This window comes from Apostichopus japonicus, chromosome 2, assembly GCF_037975245.1.
Source record: "Apostichopus japonicus isolate 1M-3 chromosome 2, ASM3797524v1, whole genome shotgun sequence".
NCBI lineage: Eukaryota > Metazoa > Echinodermata > Holothuroidea > Aspidochirotida > Stichopodidae > Apostichopus > Apostichopus japonicus.
This window is the reverse complement of record NC_092562.1, coordinates 23,813,419-23,840,944: the sequence shown is the minus strand read 5'-3', so window position 1 is coordinate 23,840,944 and position 27,526 is coordinate 23,813,419. Positions and strand designations below refer to the sequence as shown.

Genomic DNA, 27,526 nt, shown 5'->3' with positions numbered 1-27,526 from the left:
GATATTGAAATCATGCAGCATAATTCTTTATTTCTTTATCTCTCTCAAAGGGTAGAGGCAAAGAAGCATGTATACAGCGTATCACATTAATAATTGGTATGGAAATGTCACACTGCAATGTCTTTCACAAATTCATATTGATTTTATTTGCTGAGCACCAGTTTATTATCATAATTTGTTGTACTCAATGTACATAAGGCACTTCCTGTTACAAAAAAGAAGCAAACTAGATAGTTTTTTGTAATTTGCAAACTTCACTATATCCAGTGACATATAATATAGAAATTCTTATCATAATAATGCATAATTAGTTCACAGGTACAACATTTTAAATTCAGCAAATTTTCAATGAAGGTCAAAGAAAGAGTAAAAGTTTACTGATAATAAAGAAATTTGATCAGGTTGTCAATGATACAATAAAGAATGATATTTTATTAATACTATTTAATATTTGATGCTTTATGAACTATGTGTATTGGACCTCTAAAACTGTAACATTAACCCAATGTAAGGACAATATTAGAGATTATTCAACACTAACAATTTGACAATCTGCAGTATCAGTAATTTTTCCAGCTTCCTACTTTGAATCAAAACAAGAACGCAACAATTTGATGTAGATGTTAACCCTTTTTGACACAAAGTTGTTACAATTAGTACAAAAAATTGTGCAGCAATTTGATACCAGTAAGCATCATGAAAGTACAGTATATAAAACAATTTTAAAACCACAAAGGAAAGGAGGAACGATGTAAGATCAAATACATATTCTATACTTCACATTGTGTATATTTAATCTCTTTTCTTTCCTTTTTTCTTGTGCTGATATTTCTGTTTCTTTTTTGGAACTTTCAGCTTTGCTTGTTTGTTGGATTTCGTATCGTTCCCGTCAAATTCACAGCTAAGTTGAGCGTAGTAAAAATAAAGTAGGAAGAACAAGAAATGGCCGCAGGAATACCCAGATATCAAGACTGGATAGATATCTGGATATCTTGGAGGTGCAGGAATGGTCACTGCTACAGTGCTAATGGAGACACTTCCACATACAGATAACATACCCTGTTGAAGAGGGAAAAAACTCTTTATCACCCAAATGAAAATAAGATTTGCTCTTATGAAAATATGAAATTTTACATTCTATAGAGATGTTCTTCTCTTTCAACAATGTGAAATTCATTGGAAATAATAATATAAAAGAACAGCAAAGGGCAACCTAGATTTATACACAGGTCTGAGCCCGACTGCAAGAGGATAACTTGCTAATTGCCTTTTGATTATGATTGAGGGCACACTATGGAACTGTACTTTAGCTTAAATATTAAAAATGCTATCATTAAAGTTGTTAAAGGATGACTTTGGGCACAATATTAATTTTGTTATGTTGTAGACCTTAAAAAAATCACTGCTTTCAGTTCAGGTTGTATGTCTTTGCTACTTTAGAGTTTTGAGAAATGACCCTTTAAACATCTGAGGTTCATCAATTAAAGTGACTGGACTATTAAGTCTAACACACAGACCATCAGGTCAGTTCCTCAAGTGCAACACAAAACTCAATAGTAAAAACATAAAGACTTTTATTGCCTCAAATAAATGTTTAGCATGTTGCACAACTCTGTCAATGACAAATAGTCCTGAATGTCATTCAAGAATGCTCTGTTCTTCATATAATGTTAAAAGAACATGTTTCAGTGGAGTTATTGGAACTTTTAAAACAATGGATTAACTTTTAGGCCTGGACTGAAAAGCTGTGGTCATCATCAATTCAGCCTTGTAGGAGCATTCCAGAGATTTAACATATTTTAAAGCCGAATAACTTGAAAACCAGAACAGCTATGAAAACATTACTAGCACACATTCTTCTTTACATTATTCGACCAGGACATATCAAACCAAGGATTCTGCTCACAGTGCACCATGGAGAGTTGGTCTATGTTGACAAGATCTATGTTGATGAGGTTTATCAAGAATGGACCAACTACACAACAAATGTGCTACCTTTTATCTCTCCAACTTTTAGCATGCACTTTAATCTTATCAAACTGGATTTGAAAAAAAAATCAGATTAGAACAGAAAATCAAAACAGAACATTGCAGCAGACAATCTAGAACATACAGAAATAAAATACACAGATATGTATCACAGAGGCTAGCATCTGAGACGGGAACTGGACCCACTTACCAACAATATTAAGAAGGTACTCGTAGACTGGTGTTCAAACAGCACTAGATAAAAGACTACAGCTGTGATGAATAACAGAGTCAGGGCAAAGTATGGCAGGACGAGGTCATCCTTCATCAGCAAAGGGAACATGCTGAGAAACAAACCAAGCATATTAAAAATGGTAAAGATGTTACCTGTCACCGATACATCATTATGACAGTGAACTTAATGTAGGGGCCAGATTGTCATTTAAGTTTCAGGAATCACCTATAACAGACATATATACATGAACATGTACAGTAATCCAGCAGGCATACACAATTCCCTAGTACCATTTACAGGAATTGCACAAACAAATATAAAAAAACAGAAATAAATAAATAAAAGGAATCTGAAAAACAGCAAAAAGGAATTCTTATTACAGTCAAGCCCATATTGTCTGGAAATATGAAAAAAACTGTTTTGTTTTCCTAAATATTACAACAATTGATGATATGTCAATCAGTGTTGTAACTTGACCATGCCAGGAAGTCAATTGGTTGTCACACATCTCTCAAATTTATAGACTCCTTTGGCAACCATCATCAGAACATTCCGATTCTCAGACTGCTTTCTATTTTTCCTTTCTTCCTGCCTCGGTTCATTTCGTTTTCACCGATAACATAATTGATAAAGTGTATAAATATAAAACAAATGTGATAATAATTCTTTGGCAAAATTCTACACGGTGCATGTTTTTTTATTCCATTCAGAAAAACAGATTTTGCATGCTTTGGCATGAATTTGAGAAGGCATGTGGATAAAGTTGAGTAGACCATCTAACAAAAAGACGAAAAAGAGTTTAATAGCTATGGAAAACTTGTTCCGCAACTAAAAACTCACTTCATATCGTGATAGGAATGTACAATACTAAGGTTCAGCTGTTTTTCTACTTGTTATAAGAACTTAAAATTTGACTGTTCAAATACTCATTTACATTTAGGAATATCATCACTTTTCTTTGCCAACTCTTAAAAGAAAATGGTTTTTTTCATATCTAGAATATACTTTGTAGAGTTGAACTGTGGGTACTTTCTTTTAAAAGCCATATTTAGTGACACCATTGAAACTATAAACTGGTAAGGCTTTGAATTCTTACCTGAATGTAGAAATAAGGAGAAACCAAGAGGCAAGAAATGGCTGATTATGGAAGACTAGACACACAGATCTGGAACAAAGGAGGGAGAAAACAATAAAGGTCAAAGTGAAGTAAACTATTGTTCCCCTCACAAGAATAACCGGTGTGATGATTCCACTCAGATATGTACAGTGTGAGAGCAAAGTCAGAATTACAAGTTTTCGATAGCTTTAGTCTTGCAGGAGTGACTCAATGCCCCTTCATTGTGTTTGAAAATATAATCTAAGTCATTTTAATGCATTTCTCATCATATAAAATTGAATATTGCTCACTGGAATGTGTATCACTATGATACTCTATTAACCATGTGAAACAACTAAACTGTGTGAGTTTGAATCTCTTCAGCCCCACACCTACAATATGCAAATGAGACGTGGTGATTGTGTGCCATGGCTTAGTGAAACACTTTGAGAGGCGACACAACCATGGTTAGGCACTTTTGAAATTTACAGAGGAAATTCTCTTTCCAGGACTATCTTCTCCTACACAGACATGGTTGTTTTCATACTGCTAGAAATTGTCATAGGGATACACATTAAAGATATGGATATATGTAAATGAGGTTAAAGAAAAACTAACAAAAAACTTTAAAACATCAAATATTAGTTAATAACAGACATGCTATAAATAAATGACTACCTTATAAAGGTACAACAGGAATAATATGAGCTTTATAAATGAAGTTATCACAAGTTACATATTATACTTACAATGCTGGTATTAATATACTCTTTTCATGCACTTGGTAAGAAAATAAGAAAAATACCAGTGAACAATTAACCTGCAGTGGAAATAAAAATGAAAATCTGCAGTTTTCATGTAGTAACAAACTGGGGTGAGGGAGGGGAGGGGGAGTGAGGCTGGTAGCTGGTAATACGTTGCAGTTGGTTAAAGTCCAGTGTAACATTAGAAAATGAAATGTTTGGCAGCTGTGTACAGTACTAACAAAAACCCAGGTATATGTTTACATGAACAAACAAATAATTTTCATAACATATAACAGTATTCAAGTTATGATCATATCTTATAACCAGAATTCACAAAAGTAAAAGCAGTTCACAAATATGTCCCAATTCTTTGCATTGTACATGTGAATAGGGATACTATGTGAGCAAAGGGATTTTTCCACAAAGAAACTCAACGAAACTTGCATGAGTGTTACCATAAAATTGATTTTTTTACTTACCAGTGAATACTTAAATTTTTCTATGGTAGGATTGAGGAGTAAATGGAATGCAGAGGGCAGCAAACACATAATAGTGGTTGCTAGGCTCAGGAGGACTAGATGATCTTGTGCTATGTTTCTCTTCAGTTTGAAAAGAACATCCAGAACACACCAGATGTTAGATACTTTATCCTGAAGAAACCAAAATATGACAAGAACATATAATTAATCATACATCTAGCAGGGAAAACTTAGTTTGGATGATATCCCTGCACTTCTGCAGTGAATATTACAGAAGATTAATGCAGTTTGGCATAAATAAGTTACCAAATGAAAAATGAATTCCTTGACATACTGCTGCCAAAAGACACCAACCTAGATTTTGTACAATGTGATGGTTTACGAGCAAGAATTTTAATAAATGTGATTACACAGTTGACATTTTTCTCTGAGACACATGATCATGATATTTATTAATCACATGAAAAAGAAACTTGGAATACTTAAGAAAAATATGCTGAACTTTTACTTAAATATTCTTAAAAGAAACTACTAAGTTATGCTAACTTCTAAAGGCCTACTTTGGGGATTCAATTTCAAATCTTCTCTGATGGTTTATCAAATCAGCTCAAGTGATTCTAATGAGATTCTACAGAAGCAGTGAACATACACACTTCATGAGCAATTTTCTCAACATTTCTCTCATTAGCTTAGTACTACTTGAGTTTCCCATTGAAAAAAACACAAGATATGGGATATTTGATTAATATCTTCACATGATAAATTAAGTTTTCAGCACATTATAGCTTCTTCCTGTTTGTAAGAACACAGTAAACTACCAATCAATTATAGTGATGAATAATGAAAGCCTTTATAGCCCATCTGCTGTTTATAAACCTTTTCATCTCTTGAACCTAACAGGAAATAGTTGAAGTATTCATATTTTTGTGTAGCAGTTTTGAAGGTTCTGAAATTTGTCTCTAATAAAATTTACTATTTTATTGTAATTTCTCTCTTTCTTCTCTCCATCCCTTGTCTACCAACTCCCTTACATCTATCTCTTTGTGTTCACCACGCTTTTCCTGTGCGTGTCACATCCCTTCTGTTACTGTTACTTGTCATTTAGCCTTTGAAGAAGATCCTGCTAGGATCGAAATGTCAGGCCAACTTACTTTTACACAATAAAATACTATGTCTGTTGTGTACAAAACTGTTATGCACCTATGTAGCATTTTAACCATTCTGAATAGCATTTTGTGATGGAGTACTGGATAAATTATTCCCTGCCTCAACCTGACAGTATTCTCAGAGAGAGAGAGACCAGTTTATGTGTAAGGGTACCTCACACTTTGGTGGGTCAAGTCCTCTTTCTTAGTGGGCAGGACAGGATTGGTCAGGACTTACCTCAAAGAGACCTCTTCCGAAAGGGAAGAGGCGACGTAGGACCTGTAGAGCAACATCTGTATCCCTCAGAAATGGTAACCAACAAAGTCCAAAGGTTAATACGACCACAGACCCAATTTTAATTAGTTTCCACAAGCTGATGAGAAAAAAAGAAAGGTCCAGTGGAATAATGGTCAGAATGTTAAAGAGCATTACTATTAACAGGATGCAGAAAGGTTCAAATTATGATACTGAGTCGACTGTAACATCAAACTATTGAGTATCTTGATAAGAAACAGAATTGCAATTATTGTAATATAATGGGCCGTTCATTGAGTGTCCAAAATCAAATGAGAGTATGTTTTCTCTTTAACAAAAAAAACAAAGAACTTGGTCACACATTTTATAATTATGTAACTGATCCTTTCCATATGATGGCAAATTTATTTGTTTTTTTCTCCCTTGTCAACAGCAACATGAGTATTGTATATACATAGTTGCTTTAATGCATGTTTATAGTTTCAATTGCCCAGCCTCCAGGGTATTGGTACACTATGACATCCAGAAACACACTTTGATTGCACATTCTGGTTATAGAGTAATTATAACACTGTGGTTTACATTACAGCATTTGAGCAATGACATACTCTCACTTTAAAATAGCACATGGTTCAGGCGGTCAATGTTAAACTCGCAACTTAATGACGGAAGAAAGACAAGTAATGATAATGTAAAAGTTTATTCTCTTCGCTACAACTATAGCAGACACACATAAAGCTGGCAATAGGAGAGCAAATATACTGGATTTATGGATCCAAGCTTAGTTTAGAACAAATTACCGAGGATGAGCACATACAGTAGGGATTTGACCTTTAATACAGATTGTGTGACATTAAATGGTTTCTTACCCATTTTCCTCAGAGGACTTGATGCATTTTCCGAGGAGAAAACAGAAGAAAGGAACGGAATGATAAAGTTCCATCTGTTTGTAATTCAGAGCGCAGACGAAGAAGAAAGAACCCCAAAGGTCATGACCTAGACTGACGAAGGTCACGGCAAATACTGTCAACCCAAGGCTGGCATTATTATATCTACAGAAAGCAATCATGGACTGTTATGAAAAACAAGGAAGTCAAGCTTTGTAATATGTGTACTCTACAATAAATGAAAGTACATTTGTTAAATTTTGCTAGAAATACCTGTCTAAAATTATGAATATTTCGATAAGTTTATGAACTTTCCATCAGATACGAAGTCAAATAGAAATGCCACAGAATGCTGTATACTCCCCTGCAGCAATGCTGAAAACAACAGAGGTTACTGTCTCTGTAGACCAGCAGTAGCTATTGTGTTAAACTGTAGATCATGTTACCAGACAGCCTGGTAATGATCCATGCTGCCTAACTGCAGTGATGAGGCAGTCCCCCTCAGCATCCTACTTTTGACACTGCAGTGTCTACAGCAAAACTCTTTGTGTTGAATCTGCTTCGGTCTGGTGATCAATACTATAATATATACTATATGCTGTAACTTTTCAGGAAAGACCAGGTATTAACAACTTCCCAATGTGCTATAAACAATGCTTAGTGTCACCTGTGCACTAGCCCTTCCCCACTCCATCCCAAAATTCCTGTGCATTTGTTAATTTTATTTGTATTTTTTGACAAAATCTGTTCCCTGGTCTGCCAATTGTAGAGATTGCATATTTACTATATTTTGTTCATTTACAGTAATGTTTAATGGAGATGTTCTCTTATGGACTGATCTCTACTGCTATCATCAAAATGGTGCTTATCCCTTTCTCAATGATTGATGCAAGCCTTCCCTGTGTTGAATTCCCCTGCCCACCTGCCCACCTGCCCACCTGCCCACCCTGCTCCTGTTGACAACAGTGTACAAGTCCTCTGGTCCTAGTTGGGACTTGATGAAGTCATACATCATTTTTATCCAGACTGTTCCTACTCTCTACACTCACTGGCAATTAAAGCTTATTTAACATAAGAGTCAAGGATACTGGAAATGTCCATGATCAATCAGTATCAGTCCTGGATACAACAGCACGATTGACGTTAGGAACAGCCTCTCTCCTATCGTCTTGCCCTTGATTGCAAACAAGTAAAAGAGAAGGATGGCAGGCAAGTAGAGGATCACATCAACTATCATCACTGTGAAGAGAAATTGACAAGTCAAGAGGGTTGTTTACTTCAAATCTCGCATTTCAAATCACTTCAATTATTTTTTTATTGTCTATTTTGTACCATTACTGGATTAACTTTGCGGAGAGCAAACGAAAGGCAAAGACCATTTAATTTGAAGAGATAAATTTGTCAGACAATGATCATGGACTCAAAAACATAGGTCTGCTTTCACATTATAGTCACAACAAAGGGAATATCCGAATGTGATTCTCATCTGGTAATTCAGAATAAATCAACTAAGTGTCTGTCACCTGGGATACTGTCATAAAAAATAACATGTTTCGTTCAGCAATTTTTTGTGATGTTTACCAGTATACCGCATGAACAGCTTGTGCGTATCGCTCTCATATCCTCTTGAACTCTGCAACGCTACCCAGTCCGGATTAATCTTGTCTGCTCTGCAGGTAACAAGAATAATTGGGTCTGTGTTAGTACATACCCTACCACGCACAAATACATTAGCACAACATGCATATTGACAGATGGCTGCACTGGTGTGGCTGTCACAACAGACGTAAGAAATGAAAACAAATTCTGGGACATTCAAAATAAAGTATCTAAGCTACGCCAATGTGAGCCCACAAACCTGCCTGACTTGTATATAAAGCTCTGGACCCATTTTGCTATCGATATAAAACAGACCAGACTAACTAGCCACTTCGTTGAGTTATGATTCTACTGACTAGATTGACTTTAATACATTTCTTGGAATATTTAAAGGGAAAAAAAGAAGTAATATTTGCATAACACTTTTATTGAAAATTCAGAGGTGTCCGAACCCAAAAGCGAGTATGTCTGGTGAAAAGTACAACAGAGCTGAATTACTTTGGTAAGGAAATACAAACCACCTTCTTCAATGTACGTTTAACTGGCTGCATTTAGTTACATGCTTCTAGTTTTTTACTGAATGAATGGTTACCAGTGAAGGGTGTATAAAAGTAAGTTGGTCTTAGATCCTTTGTTGTAGCTCCTTGATAATTTGGATAACTTTTGTAAAGCTTTTTAGGTTTTCAATATTAACTTAGTCTAATAAACTTTTATATGTCTTAACCTGTATTTTGATGTTTTGTATATTGTTATATTTTTATCCTATTTATAAATTTCTCTGTAAATTTATACTGGAATAAAGAAATGAATGAATGGTCTGACGTTTCGATCCTAGCAGGATCTTCTTCAGAGGATAAAGGACAAGTAACAGAACAGTACCAGAAGGGTCAAAAACATGCACAGAATACAGACAGGTTAATGAGCATGGTGAACACAATGAGATGGATGAAAGGGGATTATATGTGGACATGGGATGGACAGAAGAAAGAAACAGGGGAAGAGGAGAGGTAGGAGATAAACAGTAGAGGGACAAAGAGAGGATTAAAGGAACAGGGTAGGGAATAAACTGGAGAGGGACAAAGACAGAGAGGTGTGGAGAAAAATAGAGAAGGGGAAGAGAGCTAAAAGCCAGTGAAGGGTTTCAGCCATTTTTGGATAAGTGCTTGTAAATTCTGAAACTATGAGAAGAGGAGACTGCTAACAGGAACTAAAGTACTGAAGATGTGTGTCTTACATATTCCTTTCAATGGTTTCCCTTTTGGAGCTTTTTAATCTTAGAAATTTATTCCTCCAATCTTTGAGCTATTACAGTACACATCCCTCATGTATGGAATGACTAAACTTCACACTGTTTCCTTTAGAATAATAATCATAACCAGGCAGTTTTTTTTACACACTTAAGCAACCATGAATGTGGGTGAAGCCCACAAGGGCTTACAACTTTCATGTCGGTGGCTTCAAATGCAACATTTCACCCAAATTTGAGTTCTGTTCAATTTAGCACGAGTCATTGCAGATGAGAAAACCATAAATTGCTCTTGGATGAAAAACCAACCTTACTATGATCTGACCTCCTGATTGCTAAGCTTCACTGCTTCAAATGCCACCACCTTTATCCACTCGGCCACAGCACCAGAATGCTTTTAACTCCTACACATATGGCAGTATAAATCTTGGTCTGGCTGACGTAATCATAATTGATTAAATGTCTTTGCATACTGTCGCTAGTCTACTTTGTGCAGGCTACTTAACAGCAGCAGTAGCAGTGATCATTGAGTATAATTGGATCATGACCTTGCCATTACAAAACAGTTGTTATTTAAGCAAGATTTTATTGAATTGATCATGGCTAGCGCAGGCCCTTTAAATGATAAATTGGGAGCAGTTCAAGGCAATAGTGAATTTGACATTCAGATTTTTTAAGTTGTCAATCTTGTGAATTGTACTGGATCATTTATAAATGTATGTATTCTTACTACATTTTCATGAAAGGTCAACTTACACATATCCACAAAGCCAGCTATGGTAAGCTGTTAGGGGTGGATAGTCTAGGCCCCAATACTGAAGGTCATTGTCTGAGGAATTCTGGTACCTGTAAGAGATGATAAAGAGGTGTGATTTCTACATTGCATTATTGTAAACTCTGCATTTCACCAGGTAACCCTGTCAGAATCCTTGATATTTAAAGAGAAGGTGCCGATGTTAAATGATCCATCATTTCATAAACTCCCAAAACTTGAAAATGTTGAAGAATATTGTGGAAAATAAAAGAGTGGTATTGACCTTTACCTCCACTTACTATATAAATAGTATACATGTGTAAAAGTAAGTTGGCCTGATGTTTTGACCCTAGCAGGATATTCTTCAGAGGCTAAATGACAAGTAACAGTAACAGAAGGGACAAAAACAAGCACAGAATACAGACAGGTTAATGAGCACGGTGAACACAATGAGATACATGTAAGGGGATTAGTGGACAAGGGATGGAGAGAAGAAAGCAACAGGGGAAGAGGAGCGGTACTGTAGGAGATAAACAGTGGAGGGACAAAGGGAGGATTAAAGGAGCAGGGTAGGGAATAAACTGGAGAAGGACAATGACAGAAAGGTGTGGAGAAAAAAATATAAATAGTAGTAGCTTTTTTAATATTCATTCTGCATTATGGGTAATCAGAAATTTTGAGGAAGCATTCCTTGGCTTCAAAGTTCTGGAAAAAGAACACTAGACTCTGCAGTAGGATATACAGGATAAAACAGTATAAATGATTTTACCAGAATTTCACTTCACACCACCCAGCTTCAAGTAACATTATGACAATACATCCTTAATATTTACATGGCTGCATTCTTTCCCTTCTCCTATGCTTCACTTAATTGTTAGTATGAGCCAGCCAGCTAGACATCCATCTATTTAATTCCAAAGCCACAAAATATGTGCACAGAAGAAGTTCTTTTGCACTGCACACACAAGTGGTCACACACCTTCAGCATGATGTATACATACTGTAGGCAATGAGGAAATATCCCAGCCGCTATGAGCTAAGCTTTCATGGATGGATATTAAGGAAACAAAACTCTTTTTCTGACGCAAGTATACACTTTGATGCTTTGTGACATTTTCTCTTCCCAAAACAAACAGTGATACTCACGACAGAATATGTGGTTTATCACATTTCTATGTAGCAAGATCTTATATCGATCAGTTCCCAATATACCAACAAGAACTGCTATCAGAAAGCGTTGGGATGTGTCAGCTAATCCTGACGTTTCTGGCCTAAGTGGAATTCAATTCACAACAAGATTAAGGGAGCATTTATTTAATTATAAAACATTGGATAACACAGGAAACTGAAAATTTGCATTGCATGCCTTCTTCTGCCGTTTTCCCTTCAATATGAACTAAATGCCTAGGTATGCTATTGGTGGGGGAGGGGGGGGGGGTTAATATAAAAAAATTAGGATCAAATTTGTCGACTTTTGAAACCAAACACCAAAGAACATCTGGTTAAGAGGGAAATTTGGAGTTTCTGCTACATAAAGAAGGTTCATGGAGGATTGTGTACTTCATAGCAGCAACACACACACATATTGAATGGAAACATCATACAGGCAACCTGTATCTAATAACTAATTATTTCCTGAACTTCTCCAACATTGTTAAATTAAAAATGATCACAGCACTTTGTCTTACATTTACTGGTTTATGTCTACATTTATGTAAAGCTTAAACAAGTGTCAACAAGATTGATTTTGTATTTGCTACCTTTCTTATACAAGTTGGTTTCATTCGCTAAGTGAAAGGTAAAATAAGGGCTTAAACAAGAACAGAGTAAATAACACTTGAGAAGTTGAGACACTCACCATAACTGGTTGTAGTAGTTCAACACAGCAGCACAATTATTAATGAATAACATCTGAGAATATAATCCAGTTATTCCATATAGGTGTCAGAGTTTTGCTAATCATCCTCTACTATTGTATGATACCTGTATATAACTTGCACCATTCCAACACAATATGAACCCCACCCTTCATGGCATCATCCACCAATTCCTATACTAGTTTGTCACTAACAGCTTCTTAACTGAAGTAACAAGCCTTGAAATTTTGGTTACTAGTTGATAACTTTGCTACAGTATGATACCACAGAAATCTTCAGAGTACAGAAAACAGAGCACAAAAAAGTCCTTGTAATCCAGGTTGCCAACCTAGCTAACTGGTCACTTGGCAGTTCTGCAGTAATGTATGCAGAATGTTTTTATGCGCTGACCTGGATGTCATGGAAATATAGAAGCCACCTACCACTATATTTGGGTAGTCCAATCGCAAGCCAGTCAAGTTGCCGCCAACCACGGTCTGTAAATTAGCATAATACATAAATGCCTGGCTGCTTGGCAATCTGCCAAGCAGGTGGCTGAAAATGCTGTAGACACAACCACCCACTCGGTTAATGGACCTCTTAGAAGTTTCCCACTTAACTGAAACTGGGCCAGAAGACAATAGCAAAAACAAACTTGATCATGGAAGTTTGGCATATTCAACCTTACCTCGGATATATGTAAGCTACAACTTCGTTGGCACAAATTGATAAACTTGATCATGTTTAAAAACTTTGGTAATCTGCCAAACATCCAAGATGCCAGCTAGACACATGGAACCCCACGAAGCAAGTTCAATGCCAATTCGGGTGGAAGACTTGAAGTCAGCAAATTGGCTTTTATTATTGAAGCCAACAAAACATGTTTGTTGGCAAGAGAAGGGGGGGGGGACGTGGCAGAAGAAAAGAAACTTGTATAATCATACCATACAGTATACTCATCAGCCAACTAGTCAGAAGGCGTGAATTTTTTAGAACTCGCTAGGAAGCCTCATTGGCTTAAATCAAAGCCGCAAGCTGACCAAAGTCAGTCTCTTACATTCATATTTAACGTCCATGATTATGATTTGTTAATTATCACCAACTCTGTAACTGGACGACATACACTAATCTGGTAGTGACTAATAATAATAATAAGTGCTGTATTGCAAGACAGGTAGAGGAGTTCAGTTCTGTCTCTGGTGGGATTGAAGCAGCAAAGGTTAGGAAAATGTTACCATACCATTTGACGTGGAGGATTGTTATGGGTATGATTAGCGGTGCCCTACCCAAAATTTTGTTGTTTGTTTTGGCGTTCAATAGCGCGTATGGTGGGCGGAGCCTCAGCGATTGATTAACACGTGCCTTAACTCGTTACAACTAAAACTAAACTGGTTTTTCCTCTCTCCGTCTCACAGGTAAGATGATGCTTAAATCCCTTTCATGTGAATATGGAAGTATTACTAGGTTGTTGATTAAATATTTGTCGTTATTAAAAGTGTTTCATTATGACGGATGGTTTAGATTTGCCATCGATACATAGGAGTTAATATTCGTTATAAACGAGGCCGTCAGGTTTGCATGTAGGATATGTCTGTGTTATCATGGGCCTACGTATATTCGTATAACAATTGTTTGTCGTTAAAGTTCGATTAGTGGTACAAAATCATAATTTACACGAGTCATATCAGTACAAAAGTGATTTATTTCTTGATGTTGTTAATAATAGTATATCATATGTATCAGGATGCCGTAGATGTGACATTTTAGGTAATTTCTTTGTACGTAATGTTGCTCAGTGACCTAGCGTTATGATAGGCTATAGCGTGTACATTTGGTCGTTAGAACTGTCATGAGGGGTGACGTCATTGCGTAGCAACAAGAGTAGGGGATTCCCCGAAATGATCCAGATAGAAATAAGTATTTACGGCTATCCAGATTGATTGTATTGTTATGTATTGAATTATTAGAAAGATTGAGCAGGTTCAGTTTATTATTTTAAGAACTAGAAGTAGCCTTTGTTTATGCCAAAAATCCATTCAGATGCCTTATCCAAATATGCAGTTAAGTTTAAATGTGAGACTGCATAGTTATTGTATTATATCAGCGATTGATTAACTTGTGCCTTAACTCGTTACAACTAAAACTAAACTGGTTTTTCCTCTCTCCGTCTCACAGTGGGATCGAGAGATCCTGGTCTAAACAGGATGAAAATTTCAAGACAACACTTGTTATGGAAAATATCAGTTGAAACTGCTGTTTTTTATCTAAAATGTTATTTGCTGCTGCTGCTGCGGTGGATTAAGTTTTATATTTCTGCTGTGGATTTTCCACATAAACATGGTAAGTGTGTCAATGCTAATTCTTTGACCTGATTAAGTTCTCATACAACAAAACTTTATACATACAAGCTCATACCATATATATTTAGAAATGAAAACAGAAGTATCAATGTGCTTTTAGGGGCAAATTCCGTATTCCTCTCATGTGTAGACTGTCAGTATCAATGGGAATTAGCCAAGGCTTTTTCAGTCAGCTCTTGGACTATAAAATGAGTCTGAGATTCTGTTGACATGTCCATGCATCGTGTAAACCACAATAGTAGACAATTTGTAAATAATTAAAGAAATTGGTAGTAAATCATTGACATTTTGTCTATGATTTTCTACAGGAATTAAACGAGAACAGCACTGTGTTAATCGGATATTGCCAGCGTTTTTCATTAGAACTTTGATTGCTGCGATGGATAAGTTACTTAGGCCAATACAGTGAACGTGTTAATGCCATTTGTTTGATCTAATTAATATCCTGCTTCTCACGCAATGAAATTAAAAATCATCATGAAAGCTGCGTGCAAATTCAACAAGTTAGGCTCCTACAACTTAAAATTTAATACTAAGAAGAGGTGAGAGGCTTTTTGACATTTTTAGGCAAAACACGAACAATGTTTTCCCTTCACGTACAGAGAATCCTGTGCTATCCTTTTTTGTTTGTAACATTCTTTATATATGAACCAGTACATGTTTTAGTATTGAAAAACATACAATTTCATCAATCTCTTTGACCGTAGGAAAGTCAGATATTAGTTTACCTCGTTTTCTATAGTATATATAACTCAATCACATGTATTATATAGAAAAAAAAACCAAAGTCTAAAATCGTGCGAATTCGTAGAAATCATTGTTGTTTTTCTATGTCAACAGTAATTTAGTAGCCTGCTGTTAAAATTTGCATGTTTGAAAGAAATTTGCAAAAATGGTAATGGGAGTGTATCTTTAGCAGTTTAGTTCTGATTAACTTAGAATGTCACAGGCAGAAAGAACTGATGAAACTTACATTTTTAAAATCACTCTACAACCAATAATAGTGGATGCCTCCCTTGGTTTTCGAGATATATAGGCGATATGTGCATTTCTTTTTTTGCACCAAAACATGTTGTAGTTAAGATTTCCTTCAATCATCACTTTCACAGTTCCAAACATTGACAGAATTAGGGGAAACATTGTGTTCCTTGCATTTGCCTAATCACAGATTACATTCTCCAGTCAAATCATTGTACACACACACACACAAAAAGCATCTAATGGTTAGACAGGCTTTCCGATTTCTCCTTGGTTCTCCTGCTGATGAACATTGATGGGCTGTTTAATTTAACAACAATAATTCTGGGTGTAAACCACAATCTATTGTTAAATTTGGACTGTTAAACTTAACTCCAGATGTTTGGAGAAGAAGTTGCCACACTTTTGGAAAGTTGATAGTGATTTATCAAAGTCAACCATTTAGGAGACTTTCCAATGTTTTGTGCAATCTTGATGTGATGGAACTGTATGTAAACAAACAGTTAGACTAACCATTTCTGCACAGGGAGGTTGAAAGTCACTTCCATCCAATGTCTCTGTGCTTCATAGTCGCCATACATGGGTGGTTTGCCTGCTCCTGAAAAAATGAAAAAAGACTCACTTTACAGACATGGTGAATTCCACATGATTGATGTCAACATATTGCTACGTGACACAATAGGTGGATGGAGCAACAGATCTGCACTAAATTCACAGAAAAAGAAACAAGTAGTTCACACATAGCAGAGAACTATGAGGCAAGGAATGTTAACCTTGTGTATTCTGATTTAGACTCTTCATTACTATATTACTCCTACTGAAGAAGTGGTTGGCAACATGGCATATAGAGCTATAACTTACCTAATGATCAGAATCAGCAAGGCTGCTGTTCAAGCATTTGAACTGCTAAGTACTGTGCTTAAATTTTGAAATTGGTCTTCCACACTAGAACGAAGGTAGCAGCAGTTAAAACCTTACCAAAGACTACATTTCACGTGCTATTTTGTGAGCTGTTCCAATAGGACAACTTTCTTTCTTCACATGTACAATATTCGTGCCAAATGTAAGTTTTGGTCTTTAGCTGGTTTCGTAGAGCTGTCAGTGTTTAACCCATATCATAAGTGCAGGCGCGTAGCCAGGAATTTGCCAAGGGAGGGGCGAAACTGTAGATTCGGCATTGAAAACTATCTAAGCGTAGCGCCACCATGGTTGGCGCGAAGCGTACAAGAAAATTTTGGCTTAGAATGCCTCCCAGATCGCTGGAAATGGCACTTCCCAGGCCTTGTAAGTTGCATCTTAGCATTTTCTCTTTTGAAAATACTAGCGATATCATAAAAACATTTAAAAAAAAAAAAAAATTATGCTCAAGTGGGGGGCGGCTGCCCCCTTCGCCCCCCCTTGGCTACGCGCCTGCATAAGTGAAGATATACTACACTGTTCCTTTTTTTTCATGACAGAAAATACATGTTCACAATCATACAATGTTTGCAGCCAACAAAATTATGCTACAGGATTAATTTATAGTTGATAAGGCTCTGATCTTTGTCAGTAAAAAATACAATGGTTCCTGTATACATACAAAAACTGCTCTTAATTCTATGCACTTGTGTAGCAATTTGCCCATTTTGCATAGCTGTTTGCGATGTGATACCAGAATGAATTATTCCTTTTTCTTTATAAATCTTTGTGATATCAATTGTAAAGGGGAGGGGAGGAGTGGGGCCCAACTAAGGCCCTAAAAGTTCCACTTCGCCCATTCACATAGGGACATTTTAAAAAAGCGTCTGCATACAAGAACCACCATAATTAGAACCACAACGTTAAACCAATGAGTTCCCAGAAGGGATTCATTTCAAGATCTCATGCTCTCGTCTTAGCTTCACGACTATAGACTGGCACTAGGCTACTACTTAGTAATAACTATGACGAGATCCGTCTTAGTAGTTCCGCGAGAAAGCAGAACTGGTACTAGTTTTAGCTAGTCCTTGACACGACCTTACTGGGAAACATGTAAAAATGAACAACATAAACATACCAGAATATGAGTTGATTGAGACACACCATCGTACTGTAAGACATGCAAAGAATATCAATAATAGGTATGAGTTCATGTATGTGGTTGTTGAATTGTCAGACATAGTGAGGACAAATTGCTTGCTCTCACCACCGATCAACCCCTGTAGAATTCTTCCAGATGTAGCGTGGCTCTTTTGACTGTTAAAAAATGAGTGTTTCAGACAGACTGAAATACATTGATTGTAGTGTCTGACCGTGGAATGAAATACAATGTGCCCGTTCGGTTCCCGGACAATTCCCCCCTGGACGATTTCCCCCCGGACGATTACCTCCCGGACGATTCTTCCTCGGACAATTGCCCCCCGGACAATTCCCAACCCTGACAATTGCACCCCGGACAATTCCCACCCGGACAATTGCCAACCCTGACAATTGCCCCCCGGACAATTCCCACTCCGGACAATTCCCACCCATGACAATTGCCCCCCGGACAATTTCCCCCCCGGACAATTTTCCCCCGGACAATTTCCCCCCGGACAATCCCCTTCCTCGGAAATTTCGACGATTGATTGACAGCCGATGTAGGCGGGGTTAAGGCTATTATTCCAGTAAAAATGAGGGTGTGCAACAAGAGATTTCAGTTTTGGTTTCGATGACAATCGTAACCTATGCATTCATGCGGGCGGAGAGTGTGTATGCGTGTGTGTTGGGGGGGGGGGGTGTAACGCCTCGCTTGTAAATACGATATCTCAGGAAGTGAAGCTTTGACCAATCTAATATTGGTGTATATGAGTAACACATTGGGTAGAAGAACCCTTTTGTTTTGTGGGTAGGTCAAAGATCATTTTGAGTCACCAGGGGCCGCCAAATAGTAAAAACCTTGTAAAGACGATATCTCAAGGATGTAAGCTTAAACCAATATCATATTTAAGTTCGTGAGTAGGGGACCACATTAAGGAGCAAAAGCTTCTAGTTTAATGTGGAGGTCAAAGGTCATTTGTGTTCACCAGGGGTCAAATAGTGTAAACCTTGTAAACACGTTATCTCAAGAAGGGAATGTTGAACGAATCTCATATTTAGTATGTAGTTGTTACACGTTCAGTACAATATTTTATTGAGATCAAAGGTCATTTTGAGTCGCCAGACGCCAAGTTGTGGAAACCTTGTTTATAAGCTACAGTATCTCCCACCGACCAGCCTATCAGATAACATGTGCGTTACGCCTCGTACGAATAGGGGGCTATTGGCATTGGAAGTGAGCTTATGGGCATCCGTAGAATCTAAAACTCAAAAACTGTAAACTCCAACATACTTGCATTTGCTTAAACCTGCCGCTTGGAAGCCTTACTTTGCTTGCAAAAGGTGTAACATTATTTTAAATAATTCAGACAACAGAGGATAGTTGTAGCCTTCCTGGATTACAAGCTGGGATAGGGGACCAAATGGAATATTTTTGCCACTGACTTGAGACTTGAGTTGAGCCCACTCTTTTTGAATTTCCTCCTTTATTTCTTCAAGCCATCTGGGTTGTTCTGATCATTTAGCAGCAAAGTACTACAATGATCAGCCACCCTCCCAATTTCTTCAACACCCCCGATGAATTCAAAGTTTCGTCTTTTCTTGATGGCCATAATAAGGGTCAACAATTTGGTAACAGAACTGAAAGTTTGTGGACAAAAGCCGAAGCTATACCTCATATTACTGACTTGTGAATTAGGATACAATGTTTTATTGACATGTCAGGTAGGCCTTTCTATTCTGTGCAAAAAATATATTCTGTAAGAAATATATATATGCTGAACAAAGTACTGAGCTCTGTAAGTGCCAACTGAGATGTTGGTGTTTCAGTAACTTCAGTGAACAGCTTATTCATTATATTGGCAATACGTGTGCAAGTACAATGCACTTTCTTGCTCAGAACCGAAATGCAGTTCAAAGTTAGTGGTTTTGCGACATCACATTGCATATGATATTACGACGATACGATCGACAGCATAGCCTACTGTATCTAGCCGGCTTAACAGTCCCATTAACATATCATATAACCAGGGAGCTATTAGAGTAGTAGCTCCCTGGTATAACATAGGTAACATATACGTATAGCAGCAGTACTGCAATCATGGCGTCCAGATATAGCGCGTTAGTAGGATAGTTGGTAGTGTGATGTTAACGTTAGACTACTCTAAACAGCATACTTATTACTTACACTAGGCTAAGACTTAGCATATATTCCACTATTTGCTCTTCTCTAACCATAGTCTTTCAATAATAAGGCATGGGAAGTGTCACTTCCAGCGATTTGGGAGGCATTTTCGGCCAAAGTTTTCTTGTACGCTTCGCGCCAACTCGTGGTGGCGCTACGCTTAGATACAGGCTTCGCCCCTCCCTTGGCAAATTATTCGCTACGCGCCTGTTCGAATTTGTAAAGCAAACAGCAGATATCACATCATATCAGTGAGCATGAAAATGGCGTTCCAGGATGAACAGCCTCAAAACTGTCTATGTGTAGTCATAGACGAAGGAGCCAAATTTGATTTGGGGAGCTGTAACGACTTGCCCGAAAAATATAACCAACATTTTCGCGCGCTCCGCGCGCGTCCAACATGTTAATGTCAATATCATATAAGCAAGCATCGGTTATTACATCGCATGTCATGTACCGTACGGTCACTGAAAGTTGCGCAGTATACCGCGGGATGCTCATATAAACAACGAATTGTCCTATGTAGATGGAGAAAAAGCACGGAGGTCCAATTATGCCAAACTCTCTTTTACATTAGTAATGGCGAATTAGTCGGCCAAGCTTAGAACTTTATTTTAATTACCAAGGAGATAATTTTTAAACTATTCATTTCCTTTAGCTTCATCATTGCAATGTATTTTTCTTTCAGTATAGGTGCCCGAAACCTTCTCAGCATATTGCCCGAATTTTCAGAAAGAAATATTTCGTTAGCCCCCCCCCCCCAGCCTCCTTGACCTATGTGTGTAGTGTTCGGTTTCGGAAATATCTGCTATTTGTTCATTTCCTTCAACGAAGTTTTATAATAGCCGTTATAGGAGGTTTCAATATTTGTACACCAATAAATTAACTGTGTCTGAATTTTCGAAAATTTCCTGACCAACATTCTTCGTCATACTTCCCTCATACTCGTGCAATTTTGATCAGTCTGTTAGGGGTTCAAGGAGGTTTTTCTATATTGGTTGTCCATAGATGAAATTTTTTGCAACATTATGGGTATGTTTTGAAGTGAGTTTAATCACGAGAAATGTGAATTTTCAAATTCTGAACAAAAAATGGGCTTAAAACCTTCAAAAGTGGGGCTGTCGGGTATTGTGGGCCGGGACGTAGAATCACCTACAAAAAGCAATGATCCACAGGAAATGCGATGAGGTCGAACATGATGTGTGACTGGTGACAATCTTCAAAAAGGTTATGGATGGGAAAAAACTATTGGGAAATACTTGGTTCTCAGGCAAAAGAGTACATCTGGTTGGTCATTTGCAAGCCCGAGAAGTGTCATTTCCGGTGATCTGGGGGGGGGGGGGTATCAAAACCAGAAATTTTCTCGTACGCTGCGCGCCAACCGATGGTGGCGCTCTGCTTAGACAGTAATTCGCGACCCCCGGGTTAGAAAATCCTGGATACGCCCCTGCATATTTGTTATTAAGAAAATACTTTCTGTACGCCTGGAGAATATATAAATATATACTTTAAGGGAATAAATATAATTTTCAGGGAATATATATGTCTAAACAAATATGTCTAAAATGTACTTTTGAAGTTAACCATGTATGTATTTCGCAAGTACAGCATATATATATTTGTACGTATATATTCTGCTTTCTCGCGCCATAGCAATTGTCCGGGGGAAATTGTCCGGGGAGGGGGGGGGGGGAATAGTCCGGGGGGAAATTGTCCGGGAGGGTTATTGACCGGGGGGTAATTGTCCGGGGAAGTTGTCCGGGATGGGAATTGTCCGGGGGGGAATTGTCTGGGGTGGGAACTGTCCGGGGTGGGAATTGTCTGGGTGGGAATTGTCCGGGGGGGTAATTGTCCAGGGGGGAGTTGTCTGGGGGTAATTGTCCGGGGGGTAATTGTCCAGGGGGGAGTTGTCCGGTCACCGCCCGTTCGACGTCCGATGATATATTTAATTATTTGCCTTGCTGATTATTTCTTTCATTCGCCAGATTCCATAAGCAATACCTCTGAGAATGTTATCAAGTCATTTCATCCTGCTGAATATAACATTACTGGGAAAACTGACCAAACTATGTTAGTAAGCCTCTCCATAATAAAATCATGGATCCGTCATTCCAATGCTATTTAGCAACCTACTGTCTCAACGGGTGAAACACTTAATATCTATCGTGAATATTTTGGCGGGTGCATTATATTAAAAGGATACTACATGAGCTCTTAGGATATCGAAGGAAACGATCAACGAGTAAGGTTTGCTGAAGTATGCATTGTTGTTTAACCATTATCGACAAATTCTTTTAAATAAATAAGTTGTTACAGTAATTGATAACAAATCTCATGTATTCATGTGTATTGTCAAATTAGTGACTAATACATCTAAGCATGGCGAATGGGAAATCCAAGTAGGCTAAGGTATAACTTCAGATTCTTGTAGACACTGATTGTTGTGGTAAGAGAAATGTGCATGATTTCCCTTGAAGTGCACCTATACTGCACCGTCTGATTATCTCATGATTGAACAATATCATCAGTGCTATAGCCCGCTAACCAGCTGATACTGTAATGTCATGCATGTATTTTCCAACATACTTCAGTTTAGTTCCATTTCCAATAAGTATATTTACATTTCTCACTGCCCACGTTGTAGTTGTACCATTTAAAAAGGGTAAACTCAAACTCTAATTTATTACATAAGTGATGGGCACTAGCTAGTGCTATTTTTTGTTCCTGTTTAATTGTTGTGACTTAGAAAAGAAGCACATGAGAGCTTTGGATCATTACATTTATACAGCAATTGGATATAGGAATCAATCATCAAAGACCAGCTCTTAGTGAAATCATGGAGCTATAAACAGATTTATAGCTCCATGCTGTAACATAGACCTATAATGTTACAACTTATATTGGCTACATACGGCCTACACATACTGGAAAGACTGCAAACCCTGTCAGTGCGATCTGATTTAAACGGCAATTAAGTCTGCATATTTATATCAACTATACCTATGTACTAAAATTTCTTCTTAAAAGCAGCACATGTGATGGTTTTGCCCAAGGGCGTAGGAACCGGGGGGCTGGGGGCGCCAGCCCCCCTCCCAGTGGAAAATGTGGAGGGGCGGAAGTATCATCCCGCCCCCACTTCGCAAGTCAGAAAACCCCTTCTTCATTTCCAAATGAGAAAAAAATCTCATTTGAGCACCAAATTGCATCTAAGGCCAGGTGAAAAAACAAAATTAAGTTTACAAAATGGAGTGGGTATTGAAGTGTGCTATATTGCACCAAATTGCATCTGAGGCCGTTTATTACTGTTTTCAGTAATCTATGAAAAAGTTTCGTAACTTTCAAGTGTCCAATAGTGCGCCTTTCTAGCATACAGGCAACATGGTAATTAATCCCCCCCCCCATAACAACTTAGTAGAATAGTTGAGCCGTACTACGTAACAGTTCATCATTCTTCGAACGAAACCGTATATAGTAGCTACACAGACGTAACGATCATAGCGTATTTGGAGCACATGTGGTAACTACATGGCGGGAATCAACAAAAACGACTTCAATGAAATAGTCAAATGATCTGCACTTTATGTTCAAGTGTAGGCTACCAATACGTTCATACTGAGGGTGTGGTTATGTAATTGGAGCATGCGAAGTTTACTCTACAATATCGATACTTCGATTAATTCGATGATCCACCCATGCACTGACTAAACCCACTTATTACGGTAAGATACGAAAATCCGGCAATTGCAACCCTACGAGTAAGTCGAATGTTCCGTGCAAGCAGCCTCTTTAGTATTGGAGATATTTTCAAGGTGGCAAGAATTCCATAACATTTTCTGTGTACAAAGTAAACTATAGTGGCACCATGGACCTATAAACTCTGTTTATAGCTCCATGGTTACAGTAAAGGCCATTTCGGGTATTAGGTTGAATACGTTTAATGAACGGGTACCCAGGGACCAACCACGTGGAGAGTGGCGGAGCTAGGGGTATTGGTCAGGAGGGGCGAGAATGGTCTGTAGGGGCGCCATCGACACTATCAGAGCTATATGTACGGCTCTGGACACTATCTAAGCGGAGCGCTACCACTGGTTGGCGCATAGCGTACAGAAATATTTTGAGTAAAGATACTCCCTAGATCGCCGGAAATGACCCTTTCCGGGCCTGGCTAATTTGCAGATAAACGAAAAATAGGTGACAACCGCCAAATAACACCAACAAAATGTGACAAATGTCAATAAGTAGATGAGAGAGCAATAAAAAAGTCAATAATCACGAATAAGTAAAAAGTGGTAAAGAGCTGAAAAGGGCGCCAGCAGTCCATTTGAGTCCGTCAGGGAGGGGGGGGGGCACCCGCCCCTGACAGTATGGACGCTCCGCCATGCACTGCACGTGGAGACGGGTACCCGGTTCCGATGTTGGGACCGGTCTTATCACTATATAAATTTCCAACCTCCCATCTCTTCTCCCGCTCACCAGTTCTCAAAGCAAAATGACATAGGCTAGGTCTAAGCTAATCACTCTCACGCCGGGAAAAAATGAATTCGTGCGTAAGTATTCAACCTTAAATCTGAACAATTAAATATAAAATTGTGAAATATGTAACCAATATGAGTTCCATACTGTCCGCCACTGAAATGAAATATAGGGAAGGATAATTTGGCCAATTTAACCCCTTTAACCAACTATATTAATTAATTCACCGAACCATACTGCAAATAGTGCGAAAAGGTTTCCAACATATAGTGAATCTGGCCAGTCAGGCACAGATGAACATCTAACTTTGCCCACGGTGATTGATGTTGAATGTGTTCAAAATACTACTTCTACTACTACTTGGAGTAGGAGTAGTACTACTCAGCTACTACTAGTATACTACTACCTCTATTACCACTACCAATACCACCACTACTACAACTAGTACTATACTGCTCAGTGGCGGCGGAACCCAATGAAAAAGTTGAGAGGGCAAATGCATGATAAGCCCCCCCCCCCCCCCAATATTTACCAAGGCTCCGAAACGTGCATCTGCCCATTTTTCAATGCATACTTGTCGATATGTCCGATGCACACGTATACTATTTAGGTGTAATAATTTTAGTAAATGCTGGGAGGACCCTCGTCCCGTACCCTGGCTATAGACCACATTGATTGTCTGTATCATACCCGGCCTCATCGAATATTAGGGTTTTAAATAAGAGTGTAATAAGCTAAACGCTACACTCATCAAAATTTGCGTTTACACTACGAGTACACACAAGGCGTGGAACGTGGCTCTATGTTTAAACGCAATCAATTATTAAACGAACAAAAACACAATATTAACATTTCACCTGTGTATAGGGTACATTGATTCGTGACAGTGCTTGGTTCATAGAAATTTGTTGGCAACTGCACATGGTTTTGGAATTACCCATTTGTTGACTTTCTGTTTTTTCTTATGACATTTATTTAATTATTGCCTTTAATTGCAAGTAGTAATTTACTACACTCAAAAACGTCTTTGCGAGTACACTACGAGTTATAATAGCTGCTCTCTTAAAACACCATCGAATATACAAATAACAATGTTTTTACAGATTTTAACGTGCAATCTGAGAAATTGCAGGCTTGAGACTTATATTTTAGGGCTAGGTATTCGCAGCATAAAACACTCTGGAAGTGTCGTTTCCGGCAATTTTCTTGTACGCTCCGCGCCAACCGATGGTGGCGCGGAGCTTAGATAGTCTCCACACATTAGCCCCCCCCCCCCAATAATCTTCGCGTTCCGCCGCCCCTGATACTGCTGCTAGTAGTAGTAGATTCAATGTGACAGTGCCATATAGGCCCTTTGCCCTAAGATTATCCAGCTTAGTTGTATCTGTTTATAGCTCCAGGGTTGTATTGAACACTGTCATAAACAATGGAGAAAGTTGTAAGCCAGTTTGCCATCTATGAGAGTGGGCACCGTCCATACGTTCACTAGCGATGAGATTGGCAATTTGTACCTTGATGTCGCTTTATAAATCTGGCAACACTTTAATGCAGGTTGCATATACGTACATTTTCAGATACACAACTAGGGGTCGAAAACAACTGTATAGTATACTGATTATGCCACACTTAGGCCTATACTTAGTAAGAGACGTACAGTAGTAATAACAACAAGAGCATCAATGACGCAGTATCTCAATACTGGAAGTTCTAATTTCGATTCCTAGTTTCATATCTTTGCTCTGTCTCTACAATTATCAATATCAATCAAGGTACAACAAATACAGAACTTGCATTTACGCTACTTTGCCACGAAAAGTCTCTGCAGGTTACACTTCATCCTGCGAGTGTTGCCTTTAGAGCCCATTGCCTGTTTGTCGAGAGAACGGCGTTGCAAGGTTTAGTAATGTCATAGAATATTTAAGAACTTGTTTTTTATTTGGTATCCTTCATCTTGGGTCAGTCTCTTTTGGACTTTTTGGTCATATAGTTTATGATTTATCAGGTTCCTAGACATCAATCAGCTTATCTTTGTGATGAATTGAAAAGTATTTTTGGATACGTGAAATGTACATCTCATGTATTAATTTCTTGTTAATTTTTCTTCACACAAAAGAAAATAACAGGAATGTGTTTTCAAGGTTAATCAAAGTTTATTGAATCAAGGCAATGAATGAAATGTCGTGAAAAGTACTGAATTAAATTAAGAAGTCCAAAAAGTGTCTATATCCCAAGTGCCCACATAGGAGAATCCAACCTGCAGATGCAGAAAGAGTCCTGAAAATGAAAGAAAACAAGAATAAAAACAGAACGTTGGATAATAGGAGACAATATATAAAGTCACATGACGAATGACTTCACATTGCTTTTAAATGCAACAAGCCCATATTACATAACACGTTGTAGTGGAACTTGTAAATGCATTTTCTCTCTGAAAATGACAGAAACATACAGCATTACAGGTTGAAGAACTTCGAAACAAAGTAAAATAGGCACATGCACAACCAACCCCCCCCCCCCCCAAATTAACTGCAATATGAATTCACAAACAAAAAAATACTGCCAAAATGCGTTGCAAACACTGTACGAAAATTCAGTGCACACTTATCCATTGGGCAAAGTAGAGAACCAATGTTAACTTGTCAGTTGTCACTGACTCGACCAACCTGTAATGTAGCCTACAGTGACTTTATCCAGAATTAGCAGGTGGGCCTATGTATCTGGGTACACCGGATAAAATCACACAAGGGTAAAACTATACTTAGTACTAACCAGAGCCGACCAAGGCAGTACTTTTTTAATATAAGCTTATTTAATTTTCAAGTACTATTATATGTACTGGGCATGAAGGTATTGCCAGTACGGTGCTGAAAACCACCAGTGACAGTTCTATTCAGTAGTAAACTAATAATACCAGCATAGGCTTAGTATTGTGTAGTTGTACTATCACTACCCTACTACTAAGTGCTTAAGTCCTCCAAAATTCAAGGCAACGACATTGTATTCGTAAACAATGTCTTGAAAGCAAACATCATAATTCATAAACACACGGTCCCGTAATATGAATACACTGCACTATAGAATACTTAAAACTACAACCCTAGGCTACACACTATGGTAACGTGCATATACATGTACATATACAATTAACCACGATAGGATACGTTGATGCCCGTTAACAAGTGCAACCTTAAAAATGTCACTTTTAATTCAACCCAGAATGCTGGAACAA

General features: G+C 37.9%; 1 protein-coding gene across 1 annotated transcript; it reads right to left on the bottom strand.

Annotated features, from left to right (window-relative positions):
* Positions 1 to 10: 10 nt before the first annotated feature.
* On the bottom strand, positions 11 to 17,873 carry LOC139983042 (dolichyl pyrophosphate Man9GlcNAc2 alpha-1,3-glucosyltransferase-like). The gene is made up of 12 exons (XM_071996379.1): positions 17,641 to 17,873; positions 16,119 to 16,203; positions 10,414 to 10,503; positions 8,394 to 8,482; positions 7,901 to 8,051; positions 6,795 to 6,977; positions 5,908 to 6,043; positions 4,525 to 4,695; positions 4,049 to 4,119; positions 3,300 to 3,368; positions 2,180 to 2,312; positions 11 to 1,059 (listed from the first exon to the last, which is right to left on the bottom strand). The coding sequence occupies exons 1-12, from the start codon at positions 17,741 to 17,743 to the stop codon at positions 793 to 795; spliced, it is 1,548 nt and encodes a 515-aa protein (XP_071852480.1). The 5' UTR covers positions 17,744 to 17,873; the 3' UTR covers positions 11 to 792.
* Positions 17,874 to 27,526: the final 9,653 nt, after the last annotated feature.